This window comes from Simochromis diagramma, unplaced genomic scaffold, assembly GCF_900408965.1.
Source record: "Simochromis diagramma unplaced genomic scaffold, fSimDia1.1 OVJJ01000656.1, whole genome shotgun sequence".
Taxonomy (NCBI): Eukaryota; Metazoa; Chordata; class Actinopteri; order Cichliformes; family Cichlidae; genus Simochromis; species Simochromis diagramma.
Window position 1 is genome coordinate 2,791,689 of NW_024387038.1, and position 21,480 is coordinate 2,813,168.

The following is a 21,480-nucleotide window of genomic DNA, read 5'->3' on the forward strand; positions in this document are numbered from 1 at the left end:
TATGATCATATCACAAAGAATATGCATCTGCTTAAATCAAATTCAAGTCAAATGGTTAAAAAATAATTTCACACACAAAAAAAAGAACTACAAAATTCACGGCACTGGGAAGTGTGAACTGGGTTGCCCGGCCCTGGCCACGAGGTGTCCCTTATTTATTTTTCAGTGAGTTGGCAACCCTAGCTGTAGCCTGTGTCACCCCTCCCCCAACACACAATAGCTAACTCTCCCTCTCTCTTCTTTACCCCATGTCATGTCTGCTGCTAATATACAAAGTCATTTACTGGCAATTAATGTTTGCCCTAAATTACCACATTGTAAATACTCTTATACTTATTATCTCAGACACTTTATGGGACATTCATGTTTGGGCTCAACTACCATAGTGTAAATACTATTATATTTTTATTTACTGTGCTAAGTGCCTTCTTTTTACTTTATATTTTATACTTTCACAACGTTTACTATGGTTATTATGTTAATATGCTGCTTCTTGTTTTATTGCTGCTGGCCTCTGTGAGATACCAAACAAATTTCGTTGTGTAGCTACAATGACAATAAAGTTCTTCTTTATCTTATCTTATCTTTATCTTTTACATCAGGGGATATGATGGTTGAAACTCAAAATATAGTCACAGCTCTCCAAGTAAGATGTCAGTACTAAATAAAACAGTCCAGTTATGAAGCTGAACAAACCAATTTACTCAGGAACAAATCAAACTCTGAAATAAACCAAACAGTAACATTTTAAGTTATCTTAGTGACTTATATGTCATGTTTAACCTGAGTAGCCAAAGACTGTGGGTATTTGAAAACGATGTGCTGGGAGTTCGCTGTTCCCACTGGCTCTAGTGAAGCTTGAACCCCGGCTAGCTATTGCGCTGGTGGGTAACAGACGCCTCTGAAAAAATCAGAGCATATTTGCAAATATGTGGTGTCTTGATAAATCGAGCAGATGTTTGAAGTTTACACAGCTACATTCTCGCCTGGAAATATTTTCAAAGTTTATTTTGTGACCCAGAAAGAGTAATATTTAAACGTTTTTAGCTGCGGTCCTCCACCATTGACGCGTCTGAGTTTTGGACAAAATGCATTCTGGGATATTTAGCTGTACCAAGTCCACACAAGCCACCGATGCATGCTCGATAAAAAAGGAGGAGCGAGACCACATCTGGGAATTTTGAGTGTACTTGGCTTGATGGGTACTTGGTCTGTAACTGATGATGTATCACAAGCCCACGAGAACACAAGTACACATATTGAGAAACAGCCTCAGAGTCAGTTTGTGCCAGTATTCATTTAGTTTTGGTTGTCAATGAATTATCAACTAGTAAAAAGCTGCCACACCAGACAAACCAGTGTTCCATATTAACTGGTTTTTATGTGAACTGGCTACATTTATTCATGTTTTTCACTCTCTGTGTTCCAGATGTTGGATCTGCAGATTCCTCATTTTTACTGAACGTTCGTCTCCGTTTGTGAGTGTATCTGATATTTGATTAAAGACATTGGCAAAAAAAGCTTTCCAGTTTGTGCCAGTGCAAATGCAGACACACATCATTATGTTCTTCAGATAACAATTATTTCAATTAACTCAGATTAAGTGGTGATGGTCGCACACAGTTGGTGGATATTGTGAAAAATAAATCATCTTAAATAATCAATCTCAGGTGTTCTGGGCAATATCAAACGTCACCACTGTGTGTTTGTAATGTTTTATTATACCTTAAAATAATAAATGAGTTCAGGGTGCTGGGAATTTAATTCTGACAATGAGTCATTTAGCAATTCACTACAGACACCTCAAACAATAAATACACTTATCATCTTTACCTTCATTTTAGTACAATGATTGTCTGGCAGAAACGTACTAGTACACGTCTCACACTGATAAATAAAGCACTTAGCATTAGATGAGTCAGATTGGATACAAGTTTATGGAACCTGGATGAAATCATGTGTTTCTTGTAGGCTGCTCAGTGTCCATTGCTCCTCATTTTAAATCCTGTTTATCGTCTTCGACTCGAATCAGTCACTCGGAGGGAAACACAAGTTCCAGCAGCTCTAAGCTCAGGAAACAAACTACATTTACTTATTTTGTGCACAATATTGTGACGATGTTATATTGAACAGCAGCTGCCCACATTAAACTGTGACTATCACCAGGTAACCTGAGTGTTTCCCCAATCAGCAGAAGGTGTTAACCAGCTGACAGGTGAGCAGACATATGCAGGTAAAATGAGGGTCTGTTGAGCTGATCGTTGGTGTCAGGAGGAAAATGTCAGCTTGTTATCAAGTTCTGAATGATGTTACAGAAACACAGAGACACAAGACCAGGCAGAAAATAATTTCTTGAAAAGGGAGCTTTAGACACAGACATACTGAAACACTGAGGACAAGACAGACCAGGTAATATACTAGAACAGACTCATAACTAAGAATACATAGAAAAACCTAAACTAAAGAAATCACAAATACAACAATAAACTCAAAATGCTGGGTCACATGACCCAGGACCGTGACAAACAGATGGAGCCACATGTTGTATTTGGTACAGATTTGATGTCAGATGCATAAAACTGCTCTTCCTGACATAAACACTGAGGCACTGGAACTTCTCTCTGAGTAGAGATGTCAGTGCTGATCAGTAATCAATAAGTAATCAGTGTTTTTTAATAGTAATGTGCCATCTGTTAGCAAAAACAAACAAACATGTGGTGTACATCTGAACATGTAGTATAGAGAGTATCAGGGCTGCCTGATGCTTCTTGACTTGTTTGACAGCAGGGGAAGGATCTCCCAATGTTTCTGATAGCTGATGGAGTTTGTTGAAGCTCGTACCAACATGTGCTTTGGCTCCTTCATCCACTCACCTTTTCATCTCCTCCAGTTTCTGGACCTTCTCTGTGTCTCCTTGCTCCTTTATCTTCTCAATCAGGAAGCCCAAGTGGACAATAGTGGATGCTGAATCATCTTTCAGAGTGATCTGCTCCAGTCTGACAACATGTTGGTAGGACTCATCCAGGAACTGGGAATTCTCGGCTATCAGCTGTTTCATTTCATTTTCAAGATTTTTTGAAAGACTCAATATTTTCTTAAATTCTATTTTATTTCCTGTCTGTTTCAGGGCTTCTTCATGTTTCTGATTTCTCTCTGTTTCACTTCAGCCAGCTTGATTCTCTTTCAGGTTTTGGATGGAGGCTTTCAGTCTGATTCATTTAACACTTCAACTGTTGTCATCAGTTTTTAAGGATTAGATTTTCCCAAGAAGTCTGTCAACTGATCCATGGAGCTCAGAATCCACACGTCTCTGTTCATGGAGCATAATGGAGACGGAGACAACAGCCCCTCCCTAACACTTCCTACCTGCTCCTCCTGTGTGAGTCACGGCTGGAGATATGAACCAAGATGGAGCTGAATGCTTTACAATAAGAACCAATCAGAGAGCCTGTCTGTATTTTTTCCATCAGTTATCATCATCGATACTCGTGGATCTCACTCAGGTTACAAATGCAGGTTTTGGATGTTTTTTGAGCTGACTGATGTATTTTTACCTGCAGCCTTCACACAGCGTGAACACTGAGTGTTCAGACAGGCCTCAAATGTTTCACCTTGTGATCTGGAAGAAAAACATATAACACAGTGCACACGTTCATAATTACATGTGATGATATACTGCTGGTGTCATGATGAGTGTTTAGTGCTGACACCAAATAACAATCAAAGTTATTCAGGTGAACAGTCAGTGATGAATAAGGAGGACCAGGAGAGTCACACACATCCAAATAAAGCACGTTGTGTAATTATATATAAATACATAACTATATTGTCGTTACTACTGGTTGTTACAGTTACTTCCTTGTGTTAAATGTTAAAATGGTTTAAGAGGCATGTCCCTGTTTCTCTGGTGCAAACAATAAATTGAAAGTGTTTGAGGAACAAAGAGAAACAGAGAAAATCAGCCGATGATCCAGTGAAGACACTCTGAGCAAAGTGACTGAATGAAGCAGAATTTTTATTGAGAATTGACAAAAAAGTGCAAAAAGCAGGAGATGATTTAATATGGAAGAACAGAATATAGAGAATTTAAACAAAGTCCAACATGAAAGGATCCAAATGTTTCTACTTGGCCTGAATCATCAGAAATATTTCAAGCAGCCATTCAAAGCATGAAGACATATGAAGAATCCGAGGCATCGATCAAATGGAAGAAGATCATGTTTCAGGACTGGACTCAGAAACACTGAAGAGTCAAAGATGGATTGAATATTTTTACACTGTGTCTGAGTTCAGTGTCTCCAACCTCCTCTGTACTCACTGTTTAGAAAGACAACAACATGTCTCTGGATCTGGAGTGACATGTTACTGTCCCACAACCACTTCACTGAGTCACCATGAGAGGAGCAGCAGAATAAAGCTCACACTGACAACAGTAGAACAACTTGACAGAAACACATGTATTTGTGGAGAACACAGTTTAGTTTGTGACATCAGAGACAGAGGGAGCTGTTCTCATACACTATTGTACTGATCATTGAACAGCAGGGGGCGTCCTCACTGCACTTACAGCACAGCTGGCAGCTCAGACCAGCTCTGCTCTGCATAATAACTCACTGTGGGGTCTATGTCGTAATATTAGTCATAAGATGTTACATAAGTACAAATACCTGTGTGAAATACATGTATGTTAATAAAGAAAAAGCAATAAATCAAATGATTTTCTATAAATGAGAAATTATATATTCGTTTTATTAACTGGATAAAATATGAAAGCACAAATGATGTTCCCGTCTTAGCAGGAGGCCCTCATGTCTGCATCAAAAATCAATTCCTCACATTCAATTAACTATCAGCCGCTATAAAAATACAAAATATCATTACCACATGATTTATAGCTCTGTACATGAGACCTTTGAAGAAAAGGTCACCATGTTTCACTGATCAGTCATTTTCACGTTGTTTAAATGCTATAAATTCAACTCTTAAAAATTTGGGGAATTTTTATATAACAATTTCTTCTCGAGGCGAAAATTATTTTAGAAGTAATTAACTTTTTTCTGAAGGCAGCACCAAAGCAGATGGAGCCACATGCTGTGCTTGGTACTGATTTGATGCATAAAACAAACACTGAGCCACAGTAGCTTCTCCTTAGGACTACAAAACTGCTAAACAAACTGACTGCTCTCTAAGTAGAGATGTCAGTGCTGTTCAATAATCAACAAGTAATTTCTAATATGCATTTTTAATAGTAATATGCCATCTGTTAGCTAAACAAGAAAAACCTGTGGGGTACATCTGACCATGTAGTATAGAAAGTATCAGAAAAAAGAAGCCATCTACACAGCTGCCTGATGCTTCTTTACATGTTTCACTTATACCAGGCCAAGGATGTCCCAATGTTTTTCATAGCTGATGGTATTTGACTAAACTTGTACAAATATGCTGCTTTTTTGGTTTTTTCATCCACCCTGCTTCTCATCTCCTCCAGTTTCTGGACCTTCTCTGTGTCTTCTTTCTCCTTCATCTTCTCAATCAGGTAGTCCAAGTGGACAATAGTGGACACTGAATCAGCTTTCAGAGCGATCTGCTCCAGTCTGACAACATGTTGGTAGGACTCATCCAGGAACTGGGAATTCTCGGCTCTCAGCTGGTTCATTTCCTTTTCGAGATTTTCCAACAGGGTACACTTCTCCTCACTTTCTTTTTGATACTTTTCATATTTCTGCTCCTTTTCTCTTTTGTTCTGTGATAAAACAGCTACTGTTTTCATTGTTTTGTTCACTTCCTCTGTAAGAGTTTTTAACTCACGCCTCTGTACCTCACATTCTAGCTCATTCTTCTCATACGTCTTTTTCATTTCTTCATTCGTCTTCATTACCCTCCTTGTCTTGGTCACAAATGTCCACTTTTCTTTCACATGATCTGATGCAGGACACTTGTTGGTACAAACAGTGCAGCGACCTCTTTTCATGACTTCACAGTGTGCAGGTTTCCAGCCCATTGTGCATCCAGGATAGTGACAGTTCTCCTCACAGACTGTACAGCAGACGGCTGCTTCATAAAAAACTAAACCCCACATCCCACTATCAATGGGATCTTTCACTTTGTAGGGCTCATCAACTTCTACAGTGAACCTCTCATTCCTCTTCATCTCTGCTTCATGTTCCTTCATAGTTTGTTGGATTTTTTGAGCTTCTTCATGTTTCTGTTCTCCTTGGCTCTTTAGAGTTTCGTGGATTCCTTTAACTTCTTCAAGATTTTTCTTTTCTTCTCTCTGTTTTTCTTCATGTTTCTTCAGAGCTTCTTGCATCTGTCTGATTTCTGTCTGTTTCAGTTCAGCCAGCTCGATTCTCTCTTTCAGGTTTTGGATGCAGGCTTTCAGTCTGATTCGTTCATTTAGCACTTCACCTGTTTTCATCAGTTTTTGAGGATTAGATTTTCCCAAGAAGTCTGTCAACTGATTCATGTTTTCCTGTGTAAGTTCCCATGAATGCTTTGAAGACGTATTTTCTTCTGTTCGGTCTTCATACTGTGAGTTATTAAACAGGAAGTGAACAGGCTCAGTCTTCTCATTTTTTGCACATTTAATTGCTGCAACTTCAAGAGCTTCAAGAACATTTTCAGGTCTGCTTCCATCTGAGTGTGTGATCAGAGCTATGATGTTTTTCTCCATGTTTTTTCCAAACAAAGACGTCACTGAATCAAAGACATACAGCAGTCGGTCACTCAGTCGATTATCACTCGCCTTCATGACCAGACCCACTGCATGAACTTCATGGACTCCATCATCTGATCGAAACAAATCCAATAATCTGTGACTGATGATGTCATCTTTTTCAGTCCCTCTGGTGTCTCCATATCCAGGAGTATCGATGATGGTCAGAGAGTAGGGCAGAGTTTCATCTTCAAAACCAAAGATCTCGTACACGATCACATCTGATGTCTGACTTACTGTCTGACCTTTTGTCTGACCTTCTGTCTGATCTTTCTTCTTCTCCTCCTCTATGATCTGAAACCAGACTCCATCCTCCCACTTCACTCCCATGGTGTAGTTGAGCAGAGCGTTGATCAGAGTAGATTTTCCTGCTCCTGTTTCTCCCACCAGTAAGATGGTTCTGTTTGTCTTGTATAGATTTTTTTCTCCAACAGTGATTCTTGTCAGAGTTCCAAACTTCTGTGTCTTTGGTCTCAGCTGGTAGACATCAGGGGGTGCTGAACTGATGAGAAAACTGTTTAAGATGATGTCTTCATGTGGTGATGAGTTCAAACTGATCCTGCAGAGAAAAGAACAAAATGTCTTCAGTACACATGTAAACATTATGAACATGTTACTACAGTTTAACATTTAAAACTGAGCCGATCCATCTCTGCTCAGAATCAAAAGTCACATAAAATTAAACGATTTTTTCTTTTAACCATTTAGATTCATATTTTTTCTGTCTGCTCTCCCAAAGCATTAGTGGTCACACTGATATTTTAAATTATACGTTATATATTTCTGAGACAAAGGTGACTGTGGAAGCTGACAGCACGCTGCCCACATGATCAGAAGACAGCTTTTTTTTTCATTTCTTTATTAGTAATTCACAGGCTGAATACATTTCTTTTCTCCCTCAACCTTTCATTGGGCTGGCATGACACCATCTAAGTGGGTCACAGCTGTTGCTGGCCTGGATTCCTACAGTTTCAGTTTCATTTGTAGTTTTTATTGTCATTATTTGTGACACTCATGCTCTTCATCGATCACAGAAATGTGGTTTCTGTGATCGAGTTCATTAGTGTTGTGTCACGCTGAGAGAAGTAACAGTTTGAATGCTGAGGGTGAAACAAACCCAGCACAAACTTTCACTGATGTCTTTCAGCAGCGACATTAATCTGTACACTTTGTCTCCAATTCTTTTGATTGATGTGTGAGACAAACAACCACTGGTCCAGATGTGTCAAAACAATGATTTTATCAAACACACGTGTGGGAAGAAATACACCATCACAATCCTCAGCATAAATCTCCACTAGAAAGCACACTTCAAATGATTTTTAAATGTCAGGGTTCACGCCCTTTCTTGCGTCAAGCAGATACCTAACATGCATAAGTTACAGTTAATGACAGTCACCACACTTCTTTGTTGACAAACTTTAACACACTTAAAGAGACATTTTCACCGTCTTCACACCAGGTGTTTCCTGTTATTTGTTCTTCTTCTCACTTATCTCTGGAAGATCATGAGCACGTTCTGTAAAAAACTGTCGCTCTGCAGGTACAAATTGCAGTGACAAGCAAAATTATGGCTTAACTCTAACCTAGAAATGAGTCTACTTGCTGTGTGCGTGTGTAAGCATGCATGCCCTGATCTTTACTACACTCTGTGTCACCTTTCACCACGAATCATCTAAAGCCAACTTTTTATGAACACATTTTGCAATATGTCTAAGAAAACGATTATAATTACTTCATTTTATAAAAGTTTTACCAAAATGCCACTACTCAAGCTTAATAAAGAGGATATATTTCCCACAACTTTTAATTATCATGTACCTTTGAAAAGAAAATAGTTATTAATAATAATCCTTACAATTAAAATGTATACATTAATAATAATTATAAAAGTCAGACACTCTTCTGTAAGTGCTGTCAGTTTAACATACCGCTGTGCTTTGGCTCCTTCGTCCTCTCTCCTTTTCATCTCCTCCAGTTTCTGGACCTTCTCTGTGTTTCCTTTCTCCTCCATCTTCTCAATCAGGTAGTCCAAGTGGACCATAGTGGACACTGAATCAGCTTTCAGAGCGATCTGCTCCAGTCTGACAACATGTTGGTAGGACTCATCCAGGAACTGGGACTTCTCTGCTGTCAGCACTTTCATTTCCTTTCCAAGTAAATGAACATCCTTCTCTTTTGTTGATGGTTCATTCTTCTGACCTCTCCTTATCCTGGTCACATATCTCCACTTTCCTTTCACATGATCTGATCCAGGACACTTCCTGGTACATGACGTGCAGAGACCATCTATAAAGACCTCACAGTGATTTAAGGGCACCGTGCATCCAGGATAGTGACAGTTCTCCTCACAGACTGTACAGCTGACAGCTGCTTTAAAACCCGGCCCACACATCTCTGCTCTGATAGGTTCTTTATGTTTAAAAACTTCAGCAACAAATGGAGGGACCTCTTCAGTCATCATGTTGTCATGTTTCTCCAGAGCTTCCTGACTCTGTTTTATCTCTCTTTGTTTCACTTCAGTGAATCTGATTCTTTCTTGCAGGTTTTGGATGCAGGCTGTCAGTCTGATACTTTCTTTTAACACTTCAGGAGATGCTTCTGGCTTCACAGGTGTAGTTTCTTTCAGGAAGGCTGTGAACTCTTTCATTCCTCTCTCTGATCTTTCAAAAATTGGCTTCAGAAATTCTTCTTCCTCATCTTCAAGCTGGCAGTTATCAAACTGGAAGAAAACTGGCTGATTATTCTCATTTTTGGCACATTTAATTCCTGCAGCTTCAAGAGCTTGAAGAGGGTTTTTAGGTCTTCTTCCATCTGAGTGTGTGATCAGAGCTATGATATTTTTCTCCATGTTTTTTCCAAACAGAGGCATAACCGAATCTAAGATGTACTTCAGTCGGTCAAACAATTGATTATCACTCGCCTTCATGACCAAACCCACTGCATGAACTTCATGGACTCCATCCTCTGATCCAAACAAATCCAATAATTTTTCACTGATGATGTCATCTTCTTCAGTCCCTCTGGTGTCTCCATATCCAGGAGTATCGATGATGGTCAGAGAGTAGGGCAGAGTTTCATCTTCAAAACCAAAGATCTCGTACACCATCACATCTGATGTCTGACTTTTCTCCTCCTCTATGATCTGAAACCAGACTCTATCCTCCCACTTCACTCCCATAGTGTAGTTGAGCAGAGCGTTGATCAGAGTATATTTTCCTGCTCCTGTTTCTCCCACCAGTAAGATGGTTCTGTTTGTCTTGTATTGATTTTTTTCTCCAACAGTGATTCTTGTCAGAGTTCCAAACTTCTGTGTCTTTGGTCTCAGCTGGTAGACAGCAGGAGGTCCATCAGATCTCTGATCACTCTTGGAGATGATGCTCTCATATTTCCTTTAGATAAAACATAGATTATGTAAATAAAAAATGATATAATTTGTGTAACTGAAGTGTTTTCCCCCTCTGTCACAATGTTTCTGATGACTTTTCAGAGTTTATTGGCTTTGAATGTTTATTCTCAAGCTTGGCGAATGGTTTTTCACCTTTACCCTCAAATCATCACTTAAAGTCACAACTCATGCTGCTGTTTAGTCTAGTATTATTTTGTCTCAGTTTGCCTATGTATGAGCAGTTCTGTGCACATTTTTATTGACTTTTTAGGAATCAAAATTTCTATTCATTTTTGGTTTTTCTTTAAAACAGTAAGAATAGACTTAGCTAGTTTTGCTACGTAAATCTGTAGTTACTTATACTTTTAGAAAAGGGATTTATCTGGTAACTTTTGGATCCTCCCATTAATTAGGGGATTAAGAGCACACTAGAGGGGTGTGGAGGAAATGTTTGTTTTTTTGGTCAAATGTCAGCTGGGACAAAGGGAGGTGTTAAAATGATTTGTGTAATCATATTAAGTTAACTTTCATTTATGTTTAAGTTGTAAAAGATTTTTTCAGAACACACTTCCGACTTGATTCTTTGAAAATATATGGTATTTATTTCGTGGTAAAATACAAACCAAAAATCAACCCAACAATCCTGTTGCCACCCATAGCATTTTCTTGGACTGTTTTTCTGTTTTGGAAAAGGCTATGACACCAACAAATGAAATCTAGAATTTTCTGATTTGAACGCATTTGTTGTTATTCTTTATTTTTGTGATTTGTTTTTGGTTTGTTTATGTCAGGCATGGTGTGGAGGCGAGGAAGAAGGAACCCAAACGCAGGACTCGCAGGTAGGTGAAGACTGGTGAAGGTTTATTATCAGGAGTGGATGAACAGAGGGTGAACGGACACTGACTGGCTGGACAACAGAATGGCGGACTGAACTGAGGGAACACACAGGAAGGACAACATAACATCAATGACACGACAGTGAACGAGTAGAAACAGAGGGCTTAAATACACAGACTGATGAGGATGATAATGAGAGAGCGGTGAGTACACAGCTGAACATAATCTGGCTAATGACACAAGACGAGCTGACACAGGAAAAGCAGGAGTGAGCACATGGAAGTGGCAAAATAAACTGAACATGAACAAAACTGAAAACACTGGGTCACCGACCCTGACAGTTTATGTTTTTGGGTTATTTACAAGTTTTAATTGTAGGTTAATATTTTGCTTCATTTTGTTTTGTGTTATTGTTTTTCATGTTAAGTGTGGTGGCAGATTTCTTTTCTCATGTATTAATCACATATTTTAACCATATCACTTTAGTATAGTAAGAGCACTCCTGTCACCAGTTTGTATGTATGTGGAATGAACAGTTAAGGATCTGCTAATAATTGATCTGCTGTGGAATGTGGGCCAACATGTAAGAGTCTGTGGATGTTCTTTGTCTGTGTGTCTGTATATAAGATGTAAGGGCGGTGGCCACAATTCAGAGATGGTCCTGGTGTTTCACTGGGATGCTCTCTCCACATTGCATTGTGTTTATTAAACCCACTTCAAATCAAGCTCACTGGGTGTGTTGCAGGTTATTATTAAAATTTCCACAACATTAAGTCAGTCAGAAAGAACTGTAGGGCCATTTTGTATAACTAAAGGGACTGGTATAGGACCAGCATGCACTGGGGTGGGCCTATGGTTTGTTATCAAAGCAGGAGAAGCAGCCGGAAGGAAGAAAGATGGATATTTGTTATCGCTTGCCAAACTGGAAAAATAAACCATAAAATGCAACTTTTGAGTTTGATCATTGAGCTTCTGTTGCCTGTGCTCAAAACATTACCACTATAAAAGAATTTCAGTCAGAGGACATTCACAACTACGAAAGGTTATAAAACTACAGCAGTGAATCAGAGTCTGGAGTAATCACAGTGATAGATTCTGGGGACAGGAGTAGCTGTCCAAATGGGTTGAAAAGGGTTAGGTGGGATTGAGCTAGACATGAGCAGGAACTGATGAACATCCATCCATCCATTCGCTTCTGCTTATCCTTTCCAGGGTCGCGGGCGGCGCTAGAGCCTATCCCTCTGTCAATAGGCTTTCACTGATTCTGTGAGGGTTTTTTGTTTACATCGAAACACAAATATTTGAATCATTAGTTCATTGCTTGTTTGACAGTCCTATACTTTACTGGTGCTATGCCAACATGTTATGTCATTAACTACATGAAAAAAGAAAGAGCAAACCTTTTGCTAAAAAAAAAGGTTGCCCCATTTTGTTTAGTGTATACAGTGGCTTGCAAAAGTATTCGTTTTGGGGTTTGTACGTGCTTTGTCGTGCTTTACAGCTGCTCTGTGACGGCCTCAGAGGTTGTCTAAGAGAATATTGGGAGCAACAACACCATGAAGTCCAAAGAACACAGCAGACAGGTCAGGGATAAAGTTACTGAGAAATTTAAAGCAGGCTTAGGCTACAAAAAGATTTCCCAAGCCTTGAACATCCCACGGAGCTCTGTTCAAGCGATCATTCAGAAATGGTGTATGGCACAACTGTAAACCTACCAAGACAAGGCCGTCCACCTAAACTCACAGGCCGAACAAGGAGAGCGCTGATCAGAAATGCAGCCAAGAGGCCCATGGTGACTCTGGACGAGCTGCAGAGATCTACAGCTCAGGTGGGGGAATCTGTCCATAGGACAACTATTAGTCGTGCACTGCACAAAGTTGGCCTTCATGGAAGAGTGGCAAGAAGAAAGCCATTGTTAACAGGAAACCATAAGAAGTCCCGTTTGCAGTTTGCCACAAGCCATGTGGGGGACACAGCAAACATGTGGAAGAAGCTGCTCTGGTCAGATGAGACCAAAATGCAAACACTATGTGTGGAAAACTAACCCTGCACATCACTCTGAACCATCCCCACTGTCAGATATGGTGGTGGCAGCATCATGCTCTGGGGGGGCTTCTCTTCAGAGTTGATGGGAAGCTGGATGGAGCCAAATACAGGACAGTCTTGGAAGAAAACCTCTTGGAGTCTGCAAAAGACTTGAGACTGGGGCGGAGCTTCACCTTCCAGCAGGACAACGACCCTAAACATAAAGCAGGGCAACAATGGGATGGTTTAAAACAAAACATATCCATGTGTTAGAATGGCCCAGTCAAAGTCCAGATCTAAAACCCAATCGAGAATCTGTGGCAAGATCTGAAAACTGCTGTTCACAAACGCTGTCCATCTAATCTGACTGAGCTGGAGCTGCTTTCCAAAGAAGAATTGGTAAGGATTTCAGTCTGTAGATGTGCAAAGCTGGTAGAGACAGACCCTAAAAGACTGGCAGCTGGAACTGCAGCAAAAGGTGGTTCTACAAAGTATTGACTCAGGGGCTGAATAATTACGCTCACCCCACTTTTCAGTTATTTATTTGTAAAAAATGTTTGGATTCATGTATGATTTTTGTTCCACTTCACACGTGTGCACCACTTTGTGTTGGTCTTTCACGTGGAATTCCAATAACATTGATTCATGTATGTGGCTGTAATGTGACAAAATGTGGAAACGTTTAAAGGGGCTGAATACTTTTGCAAACCACTATATACCTCATAATTTGTTCAGTTGTTTTAATAGTACTCACTGTGTTGCCATAATGAGCTGTGAGGATCAAGCAGATGTGATGATACCTGGGAAAAAATATGAGAGAAAATAAATCTAAGCAGCCATCCTAGAAAAATAATTGATTCATCCATCCATCCATTCGCTTTTCCTTTTCAGGGTCGCGGGGGGGCGCTGGAGCCTATCCCAGCTGTCCGGAGTACCCAGAGAGAACCCACGCAGACACGGGGGAGAATTGATTCACTTCAAGTTTATCAATATAGCACCAAATTGTCTACTGTGTTTATTCTGTAAAGAGCCTACTGCCATACACTGTGTGCAGCAGGCAGAATATTTGACACACAATGCAGAATGACCTACAGAACTCAGCTTTATTGCTGGACTCAAGAAGAAGAAAACAAACTGGAATACACATGAACTAAACAGACAGGCAGAACCACACAGTGGGGAATGATGGACAGTGTGATGCTGAACAGAGGAAGACGAACACAATAAATACAAGAGGGAAACAGAGCAAAAAGGGAACACCTGGAAACACGGCAGGTAACAGAACACAAAACAAAACAGAACACAACTCACACCGACAGGAGACTATCAAAGTAAAACAGGAAGTACAGAAAAACACAGACTCTGAGACGCAGACTGGGTACAGGCAACGACAGGAGTGACAGACACATGACTGAGGAACAAGGGAATAAATATAGAGACAAGACTACACATGGGGTATGGAACAGCAGGGAGGCAAGACAATGAAAGCCTAAAGACTCAGATGACCTAACAACATAACCAGAGGGACGAGAGAGCAAGGCAAATAAACATGACGAGGAACAGAAAAATAAACATAAAGACAAGGTGAACGGGACCAAACACCAGAAAACCTAGACTAGAAATACAGATAACTAAACTAGGAACCAGTCACACAGAGAACACTATAATGAACAAACAAAATTCAAATCATAAATACAAAAACACTGTGATGATGACCCAGATACCCCAATAGCTACAGTGTTCTGGAGAAAGCTTTAGCTATCAGACAACCCCATATGAGCAAGTACTTGGTGATAGTGGGGAAGATGTATGTCAGTGTTTACTTGTTAGCTGTAATATTCTGGTGTACTTTCACTTTCGGACTACAATAAATGAGCAGCATAAGAACATGAAACAAGCTGTGGCTTGTTTAAGGAACAGGAAGGTGTTTTAGTGCATAGCATCCCTCTGTGCTCTTCACACATCATGACACAAGGGCGTAGATTTGGTTTAGGCGTTGGTGGGGACGGATGATTCAGCCACCGAACGCTGCCCTGTTTCTTATTTTTTCCCTTTTTGTCTTTGCTTCTTGATAATAAAAAAAAGAAGTAAATATACTTGCCTACATGTGCTATTCTACATGCTTTTAAACCATTTAAAATCACAATTCATAGTTTTATATGTGAATTATATAATGTTAAATTACTATTAAATAAATGACTGACTAAGTATTTTAGGCTTTAGTTTATTTCAGCCATATTTCATATAAATCAGGTATCATACAAACATAAAAATAGCTTCAAATACAGTCATGACAATAAAGAATATGACTTTAAGGACTTAACAACATTACTTCAGTTACAGCAACTGTTACAGCAACAGACATTAATACTACTGGTGCCCACACAACAACTCAATGTCCTCTATGTGAAGCAGCCAAACACAGGCCTGCTCCTCTCACTAACTGAGGTAAACTGCTGGCATATTGGTTTTCCATCTGTACTGTCCAGTCTCTGCTGGTGGACACACAGCAGCATTGTTTAATCTCATTTGAGTCATTGTTGACCTTAGCCATGTTTTTAGTCTTCTGAGAGCACTGAAGCTTCTTTCAGCCTCAGTACCTGCGTTTTATCCTCAGATTAAATTATTATTCTGTGCTTGATGGGCCTCACCTTTGGCCCTGGCTCCTCCCCTCTGACTGCACTAGGACATATTGCCACCTGATAAAATAACACATTGATTTGTGCCATATAAAAGTGAGACATGTCAATTCAGATTCTTTGTCAAATATACACTAATGAAACAATTTACATCAGCAGCCTGACAGTTGTCATGATAATAAATACTAGTTAATCTACAGCACCAACTCAGTCAGTTACCTGTGAGTTCGCCTCTTCACCTCTGTCTGAGCTACAACATGGCAGAGCTGCCTCTGTCACCTGATGAATAACAGTGAGACACTCCACATACATGCAGTCACACATGTGCTTCAAATACAGTTATGAACCATCAGGTCATCCTCCAGTTTCACCTGTGATCTTGTATCACCATTGCTCTCTGAGCTTTGTGTTGGTTCTTCTGTCACCTGACAAACAGGACAAACATGACAATAAGAATAAAATGTCAAATCAAATCAAATCACTTTTATTGTCACATCACATGTGCAGGTACATTGGTACAGCACATGTGAGTGAAATTCTTGTGTGCGAGCTTCACAAGCAACAGAGTTGTGCAAAATACAATAATGTAAACAAGCAAAATACAAGAATGGCTACATCTGAAACTAATAAATATATGTACAATATATAATAGTATATGCATTTCTGGATGTGTACACTAAATATTTTTCTACGTGTGTGTGTGTGTGTGTGTGTGTGTGTGTGTACACATATTTTACAAATTAAATAGAGTAAACAATAAATAAAATATATAAAATATACAGAGTTGAGACATGTGCAAAACAGTGGCATTACTGTACAGTATGGAGTGCATAATGTTAAAGTTCCAGTAGTGAAGCTGAGGTGTCTATGACGTGTTCAGCAGTCTGATGGCCTGGTGGAAGAAGCTGTCTCTCAGTCTGCTGGTACGGGACCGGATGCTGCAGAACCTCCTTCCTGATGGAAGCAGTCTGAACAGTTTATGGCTGGGGTGACTGGAGTCCTTGATGATCCTCCCCGCTTTCCTCAGGCAGCGCTTCCTGTAGATGTCTTGGAGGGAGGGAAGCTCACCTCCAATTATCCGTTCAGAGCACCCACTACTCGCTGGAGAGCTTTGCAGTTGTAGGCGGTGCTGTTGCCATACCAGGTGGTGATGCATCCAGTGAGGATGCTCTCAATGGCACAGTGATAGAAGGTCCTGAGGATGCGGGGGCTCATGCCGAATCTTTTCAGTCTCCTGAGAAAGAAGAGGCGCTGCTGCGCCTTCTTCACTGTTTTGTTTGTGTGTACTGACCATGTAAGATCCTCAGCCAGATGTACACCAAGGAAGCGGAAGCTGCTCACTCTCTCCACAGCAGCGCCGTTGATGGTGATGGGGGTGTGTACTTCTCTGCACCTCCGGAAGTCCACTATCAACTCCTTTGTCTTTGCGACGTTGAGGGTGAGATGGTTGTCTTGACACCAGTGGGTCAGGGCGCTGACCTCCTCCCTGTAAGCCGTCTCATCACCGTTGGTGATAAGACCCACCACTGTAGTGTCGTCCGCAAACTTCACAATGATGTTGGAGTTGTTAGTGGCCGTGCAGTCGTAGGTGTAGAGTGAGTACAGGAGAGGGCTCAGTACACACCCCTGTGGAGCACCAGTGTTCAGTGTGATGGGGGATGAGGTGATGCTGCCCAGTCTGACCACCTGGCGTCTGTCAGACAGGAAGCTAAGGATCCAGCTGCAGAGGGAGCTGCTCAGTCCTAGATCCTGCAGTTTCCTATCCAGCTTCGAGGGAACGATGGTATTGAATGCTGAGCTGTAATCTACAAACAGCATCCTCACATACGTGTCTCTCTTCTCCAGGTGTGACAGGGCAGTGTGTAGTGTCAGGGCTATGGCATCATCAGTGGACCTGTTGTGGCGGTATGCAAACTGTAGAGGGTCCAGTGAGTCGGGTAGTGCAGAGCAGATGAAGTCCCTGACCAGCTTCTCGAAGCATTTGCTTACGATGGGGGTCAGGGCTACAGGTCGCCAGTCGTTCAATGAGGAGATGGTGGAGGATTTGGGTACAGGGACGATGGTGGCCATTTTGAAGCAGGCTGGGACTACAGACAGAGAGAGGGAAAGGTTGAAGATGTGCGTGAACACTCCAGCCAGCTGAGCCGCGCATGACTTGAGGACGCGGCCGGGAATCCCGTCCGGACCTGTAGCTTTGCGTGCGTTCACCTTCCTGAAGCACTTCCGCACATCCTCCTCAGACACAGTGTGCGCACTGACGTCATCCGCGGTGCGCACACTGTCCGGTCTCATGGTGTTCGCTGTGTCGAATCTAGCGTAGAATACGTTTAGATCCTCACACAGAGAGGCCGTGGTCTGCGGTGTGCTGGTTTTCCCTCTAAAGTAGATCGTGTTTAGTCCCTGCCACATACTCCGAGGGTTGTCAAACTGTTGCTCCACCCTGTCCCTGTACTCACGTTTGGCTGCTTTGATCGTCTTCCGGAGTTGGTAATGTGCGTGTTTGTAGTCCGATGTGTTCGCGGAGGCAAAGGCGGTGCTCCGTGCCACCAGTGCCGCGCGAACATCTCCGTTAATCCAGGGTTTTTGATTTGGGAAGGATTTAACTGAATGTGGAGCTGCTTCAGTGTTTCTGTCACTTTGTGCAGATCTTGGCTCGTCAGTAATGTTTGTAGGCTGAGTGCATTTTCAAAACAATTTGTGCAAACTGCACTACCAGGTGGAATATTTGCAAAATCATGACTACCTCATGATATTTTGTCTCAAAAATGAACCTATGAATACGTCAGTGCCATTAGGATGAAATTATTGTGTCACCAACATTTTAACGTTGGACATATAATTTTAACAACCTCTGTAAACTAATATCCGGGCTGCTCGAGGCTGCTGTTTTCTGACAGTTTCAATCAAAATTAGAAATGCTGCTCTGAGACTGAGAGAACTGATAGTGCTGCCTGTTGTGCAGTTAGTTTCCAAAACACGTTATTCATGGTTACATACAGTTTCAGACTGATGTGGGCCAAAGCCTAGCATAGCCTGTAACGTTATTGTGACACATTTTATGAGTGAACTTGGCTTTAAGTGACTCACAGGTTTCTTTGAAAAACACTTTCTTATATCCAGGTTCTTCCTCTTTGCTGCCGTCCTCCTCTCCTCCTCGCAGCGCAGGTTTGCCGCTGCTGAAACTAAACAGAGCTCCCTGAAAGGCTCAGCCAATCACATTGGCCATATTTGTCCAGTATGAACGTAATTTAACTCTTTCTGCTCCGCTGGGTGAATGAGACGCTGACAGATCGTTTTTTTTCTTTCTATCGGTTTGTTTTTATTTACTCGAAGAGATCAAATTATTGGTGGGGACACGTCCCTTCCGTCCATGCCAAATCTACGCCCTTGTCATGACACATTAATTATTATCAGCATCAATGAAACATTGCACTCAATCCAGCACAGTTTTTATGTCTCTGTGCAGATTTGGAGACAAATCTTGAACTGTGACTTCATGTGTGACCAGTCAGTATCAGCAGTCTGACTCTGTGTGTTTAAAGAGTTTGAATGCTGTGATCTCAGTGTTTTTACTGCTTCCGTCTGAAACTAGAAGCTCAAACAGATCTGATCAAGGAAAAGTGCCACATGAGAAATGTTGCTGCACAGATGACCCTGGTTAGAAATGAAAAGCCCGCCAGCCTTGTGCTTTGCGCTGGGCAGAGGGGGAGGGGCGGTAGTTACACTCAGTAGCACAGGAACAGGCGGGGGGGGAGAGAGAGAGATCGGGACCACAAGGTCCCATTGAAAGGTTGTATCATCCACAACTATTTTCCGTTGCAGAATAAAGGTTCGGTTTTTCATGCAGGTCCCTTGACAGAGGTGCATCTTCTTTTAGTTTTCATATTTTTTTTTTATTGTGTTGTGGTTTGCCTGTTTTGTGTTGTTTCCTTAAAAAAAAAAAAGCTATTTATGTTGATGTAAATAGCAGTTTTTTGTATTATGTGATTTATTTATTATTTGGTGTCCAGTGCATCGGTCCCGACACAGTCCTTTGACTTTTGAGAGCTGATTAAGCTGGTTCTGGCAGTTGTCCGTCCAACACAGTGTGTTTGTTTTGATTCGTGTCCTTCTCAATAGCCCGCGCTCCCACAATGCACTGCAGCGTTACATCAACTCCAAAGCCCTGTTAAATCATTTTTTGATACGTTTATAAAACATTTCTTCACATGAGCCGTAAGTAGAGGTGACCTGGGCCGTGAGATGGACACAGCATTAGAGCCTCTTAATGTGTGTTTTGTTGGGGTCCACGGGTGGGAATACCAAAAAAGAGAGGCCAAGCGCATGAAAAGGAAAAGACCACACAGAAACTGACGAATACCACCAAATGGTAAATGACGGATACAGTACCATCATAAAACGTAACACGACATAATTCATACTACAATTACCACCCCAAAGACGCCCACCAAAAAGGTAACCAAAAAACAAAGGAGTAAGCACTGCAGGGAAGGAAACAGACCTAGTACAAAATAAAAAACCTAAGACTGACGTTCCACAAGAAAAACGCCAAAGATTTAAAAAAATAAAAAAAAAAATATAAAAATAAAAAAAAAAAAAAATAAAAAAATATAAAAATATTAATATATAGATTAATAATATAAATAATAAATATATTATAATTTTTATCATATTATTTAATGTTAATGTCTGTGACTGATATGCAAGCATTTTAAAGGTTTTGATTTCTTAAGAGACCATTTTAAATTTAACAGTAACCTTTGTTCCATCTAAGCCGAACCCTTTGTGTCCTCATCTTTGTTTCAGTGTGAACAGTTGTGGCGCAGTATTACACCGACATATTGACATAACATATATAACATTATATCTAACACCATCTATAGAAAATATTCATTTCAAGTCACTATCGTCTCCAGGGTCCGTGTAAATATAAACACTCAGAGCTCAGAGTCTCTCCAGGTGAGCTCAGGCCAATTAAATTTTTAGTGTGACTCTGATCACAAACTAACAGAAAATGGCGGACACATCTGGCCTCGTTGGCAAACATTACAGACTGACTTTAATGGGAGACCGGAAATAAAAGACACACAGTTGTTGTGTGAAAAAATCAAACCTGAGCTAAACAAACAGTAAAGTTCCTGTTAAGGAGGAAACAAAGCAAACTTACAGTTTCTTCACACAGAGGCACCAACAACAAGCTCCACTCCACGAAGTTCAGGAATGAAAGAAAACTTTGGCAGGAAGGAAACACCTAACGCTGCTTCTTCAAAGCCGTTTCAACCTGTTGAAGTCATGAATGAAAGTGCAGACTGAGGGTGGTCACATGTGTTTGAGGTGTGTCATGTGACATGTTCAGTATTGTCACACCTGTCTAGATTGTCCCTGATATCATAACTGCTCAAACACTGTGATATATTTGAAGAATTATTCCTGATTGCAGCAAGTTTGAATGGAGCTCTCTGTCTGTGCTGATTTGTCGCCCTCTGGAGGTCAAAGCACAAACTGCATGATGTCACTGTAACCACCACAGTGACGGAGTGTTTTTATGACTGAAACACTGAAATGTGCTAACGGCTGTCGTTAGGCTCACTGACAGCCGTGCTGATGTGTTCATGTCAAACACTGGCTCAGGTCCGACTCCTTCCTCCTTCTCCAGCGTGAGGCCGCCCTCAGACCCACAGGAGCTCTGACCTTTGACCTCCTGACCCTAACCATTTTAGTCTTGTTGCCTCTTTAAATGCAAATCCATCCAACGTAGCCGAGCAAAGAAGCTGGAAGTTGTTCTATGAATGATGTTCATCCCCGAGTTTCTGTTTCCGCTCAGACGTGTTAAACGCTGCTGCTGTGCTACATTTGTCATTTCCTGCTTTCACTTT

General features: G+C 41.0%; 1 protein-coding gene across 4 annotated transcripts; it reads right to left on the minus strand.

Moving 5' to 3' along the window:
- Positions 1-4,734: 4,734 nt before the first annotated feature.
- Positions 4,735-20,822, minus strand: LOC120740973. Of its 4 annotated transcripts, none has more exons than XM_040043541.1 (4): positions 20,772-20,822; positions 13,720-13,765; positions 8,647-10,107; positions 4,735-7,274 (listed from the first exon to the last, which is right to left on the minus strand). In XM_040043541.1, the coding sequence occupies exons 2-4, from the start codon at positions 13,728-13,730 to the stop codon at positions 5,369-5,371; spliced, it is 3,378 nt and encodes a 1,125-aa protein (XP_039899475.1). In that variant the 5' UTR covers positions 13,731-13,765; positions 20,772-20,822; the 3' UTR covers positions 4,735-5,368. The 4 variants fall into 4 exon arrangements, with proteins under 4 accessions (XP_039899475.1, XP_039899478.1, XP_039899476.1 ...); XM_040043544.1 differs by lacking the exon at positions 20,772-20,822 and adding an exon at positions 18,602-18,612; XM_040043542.1 differs by lacking the exon at positions 20,772-20,822 and adding an exon at positions 15,824-16,067.
- Between the last annotated feature and the right edge of the window lie 658 nt (positions 20,823-21,480).

Coding starts and splice junctions, on each gene's coding strand:
- LOC120740973 (XM_040043541.1), bottom strand. Junction 7,275..8,646: donor GAAGGAGCCAAAGCACAGCG/GTATGTTAAACT, acceptor TTTTCTCTGCAG/GATCAGTTTGAACTCATCAC.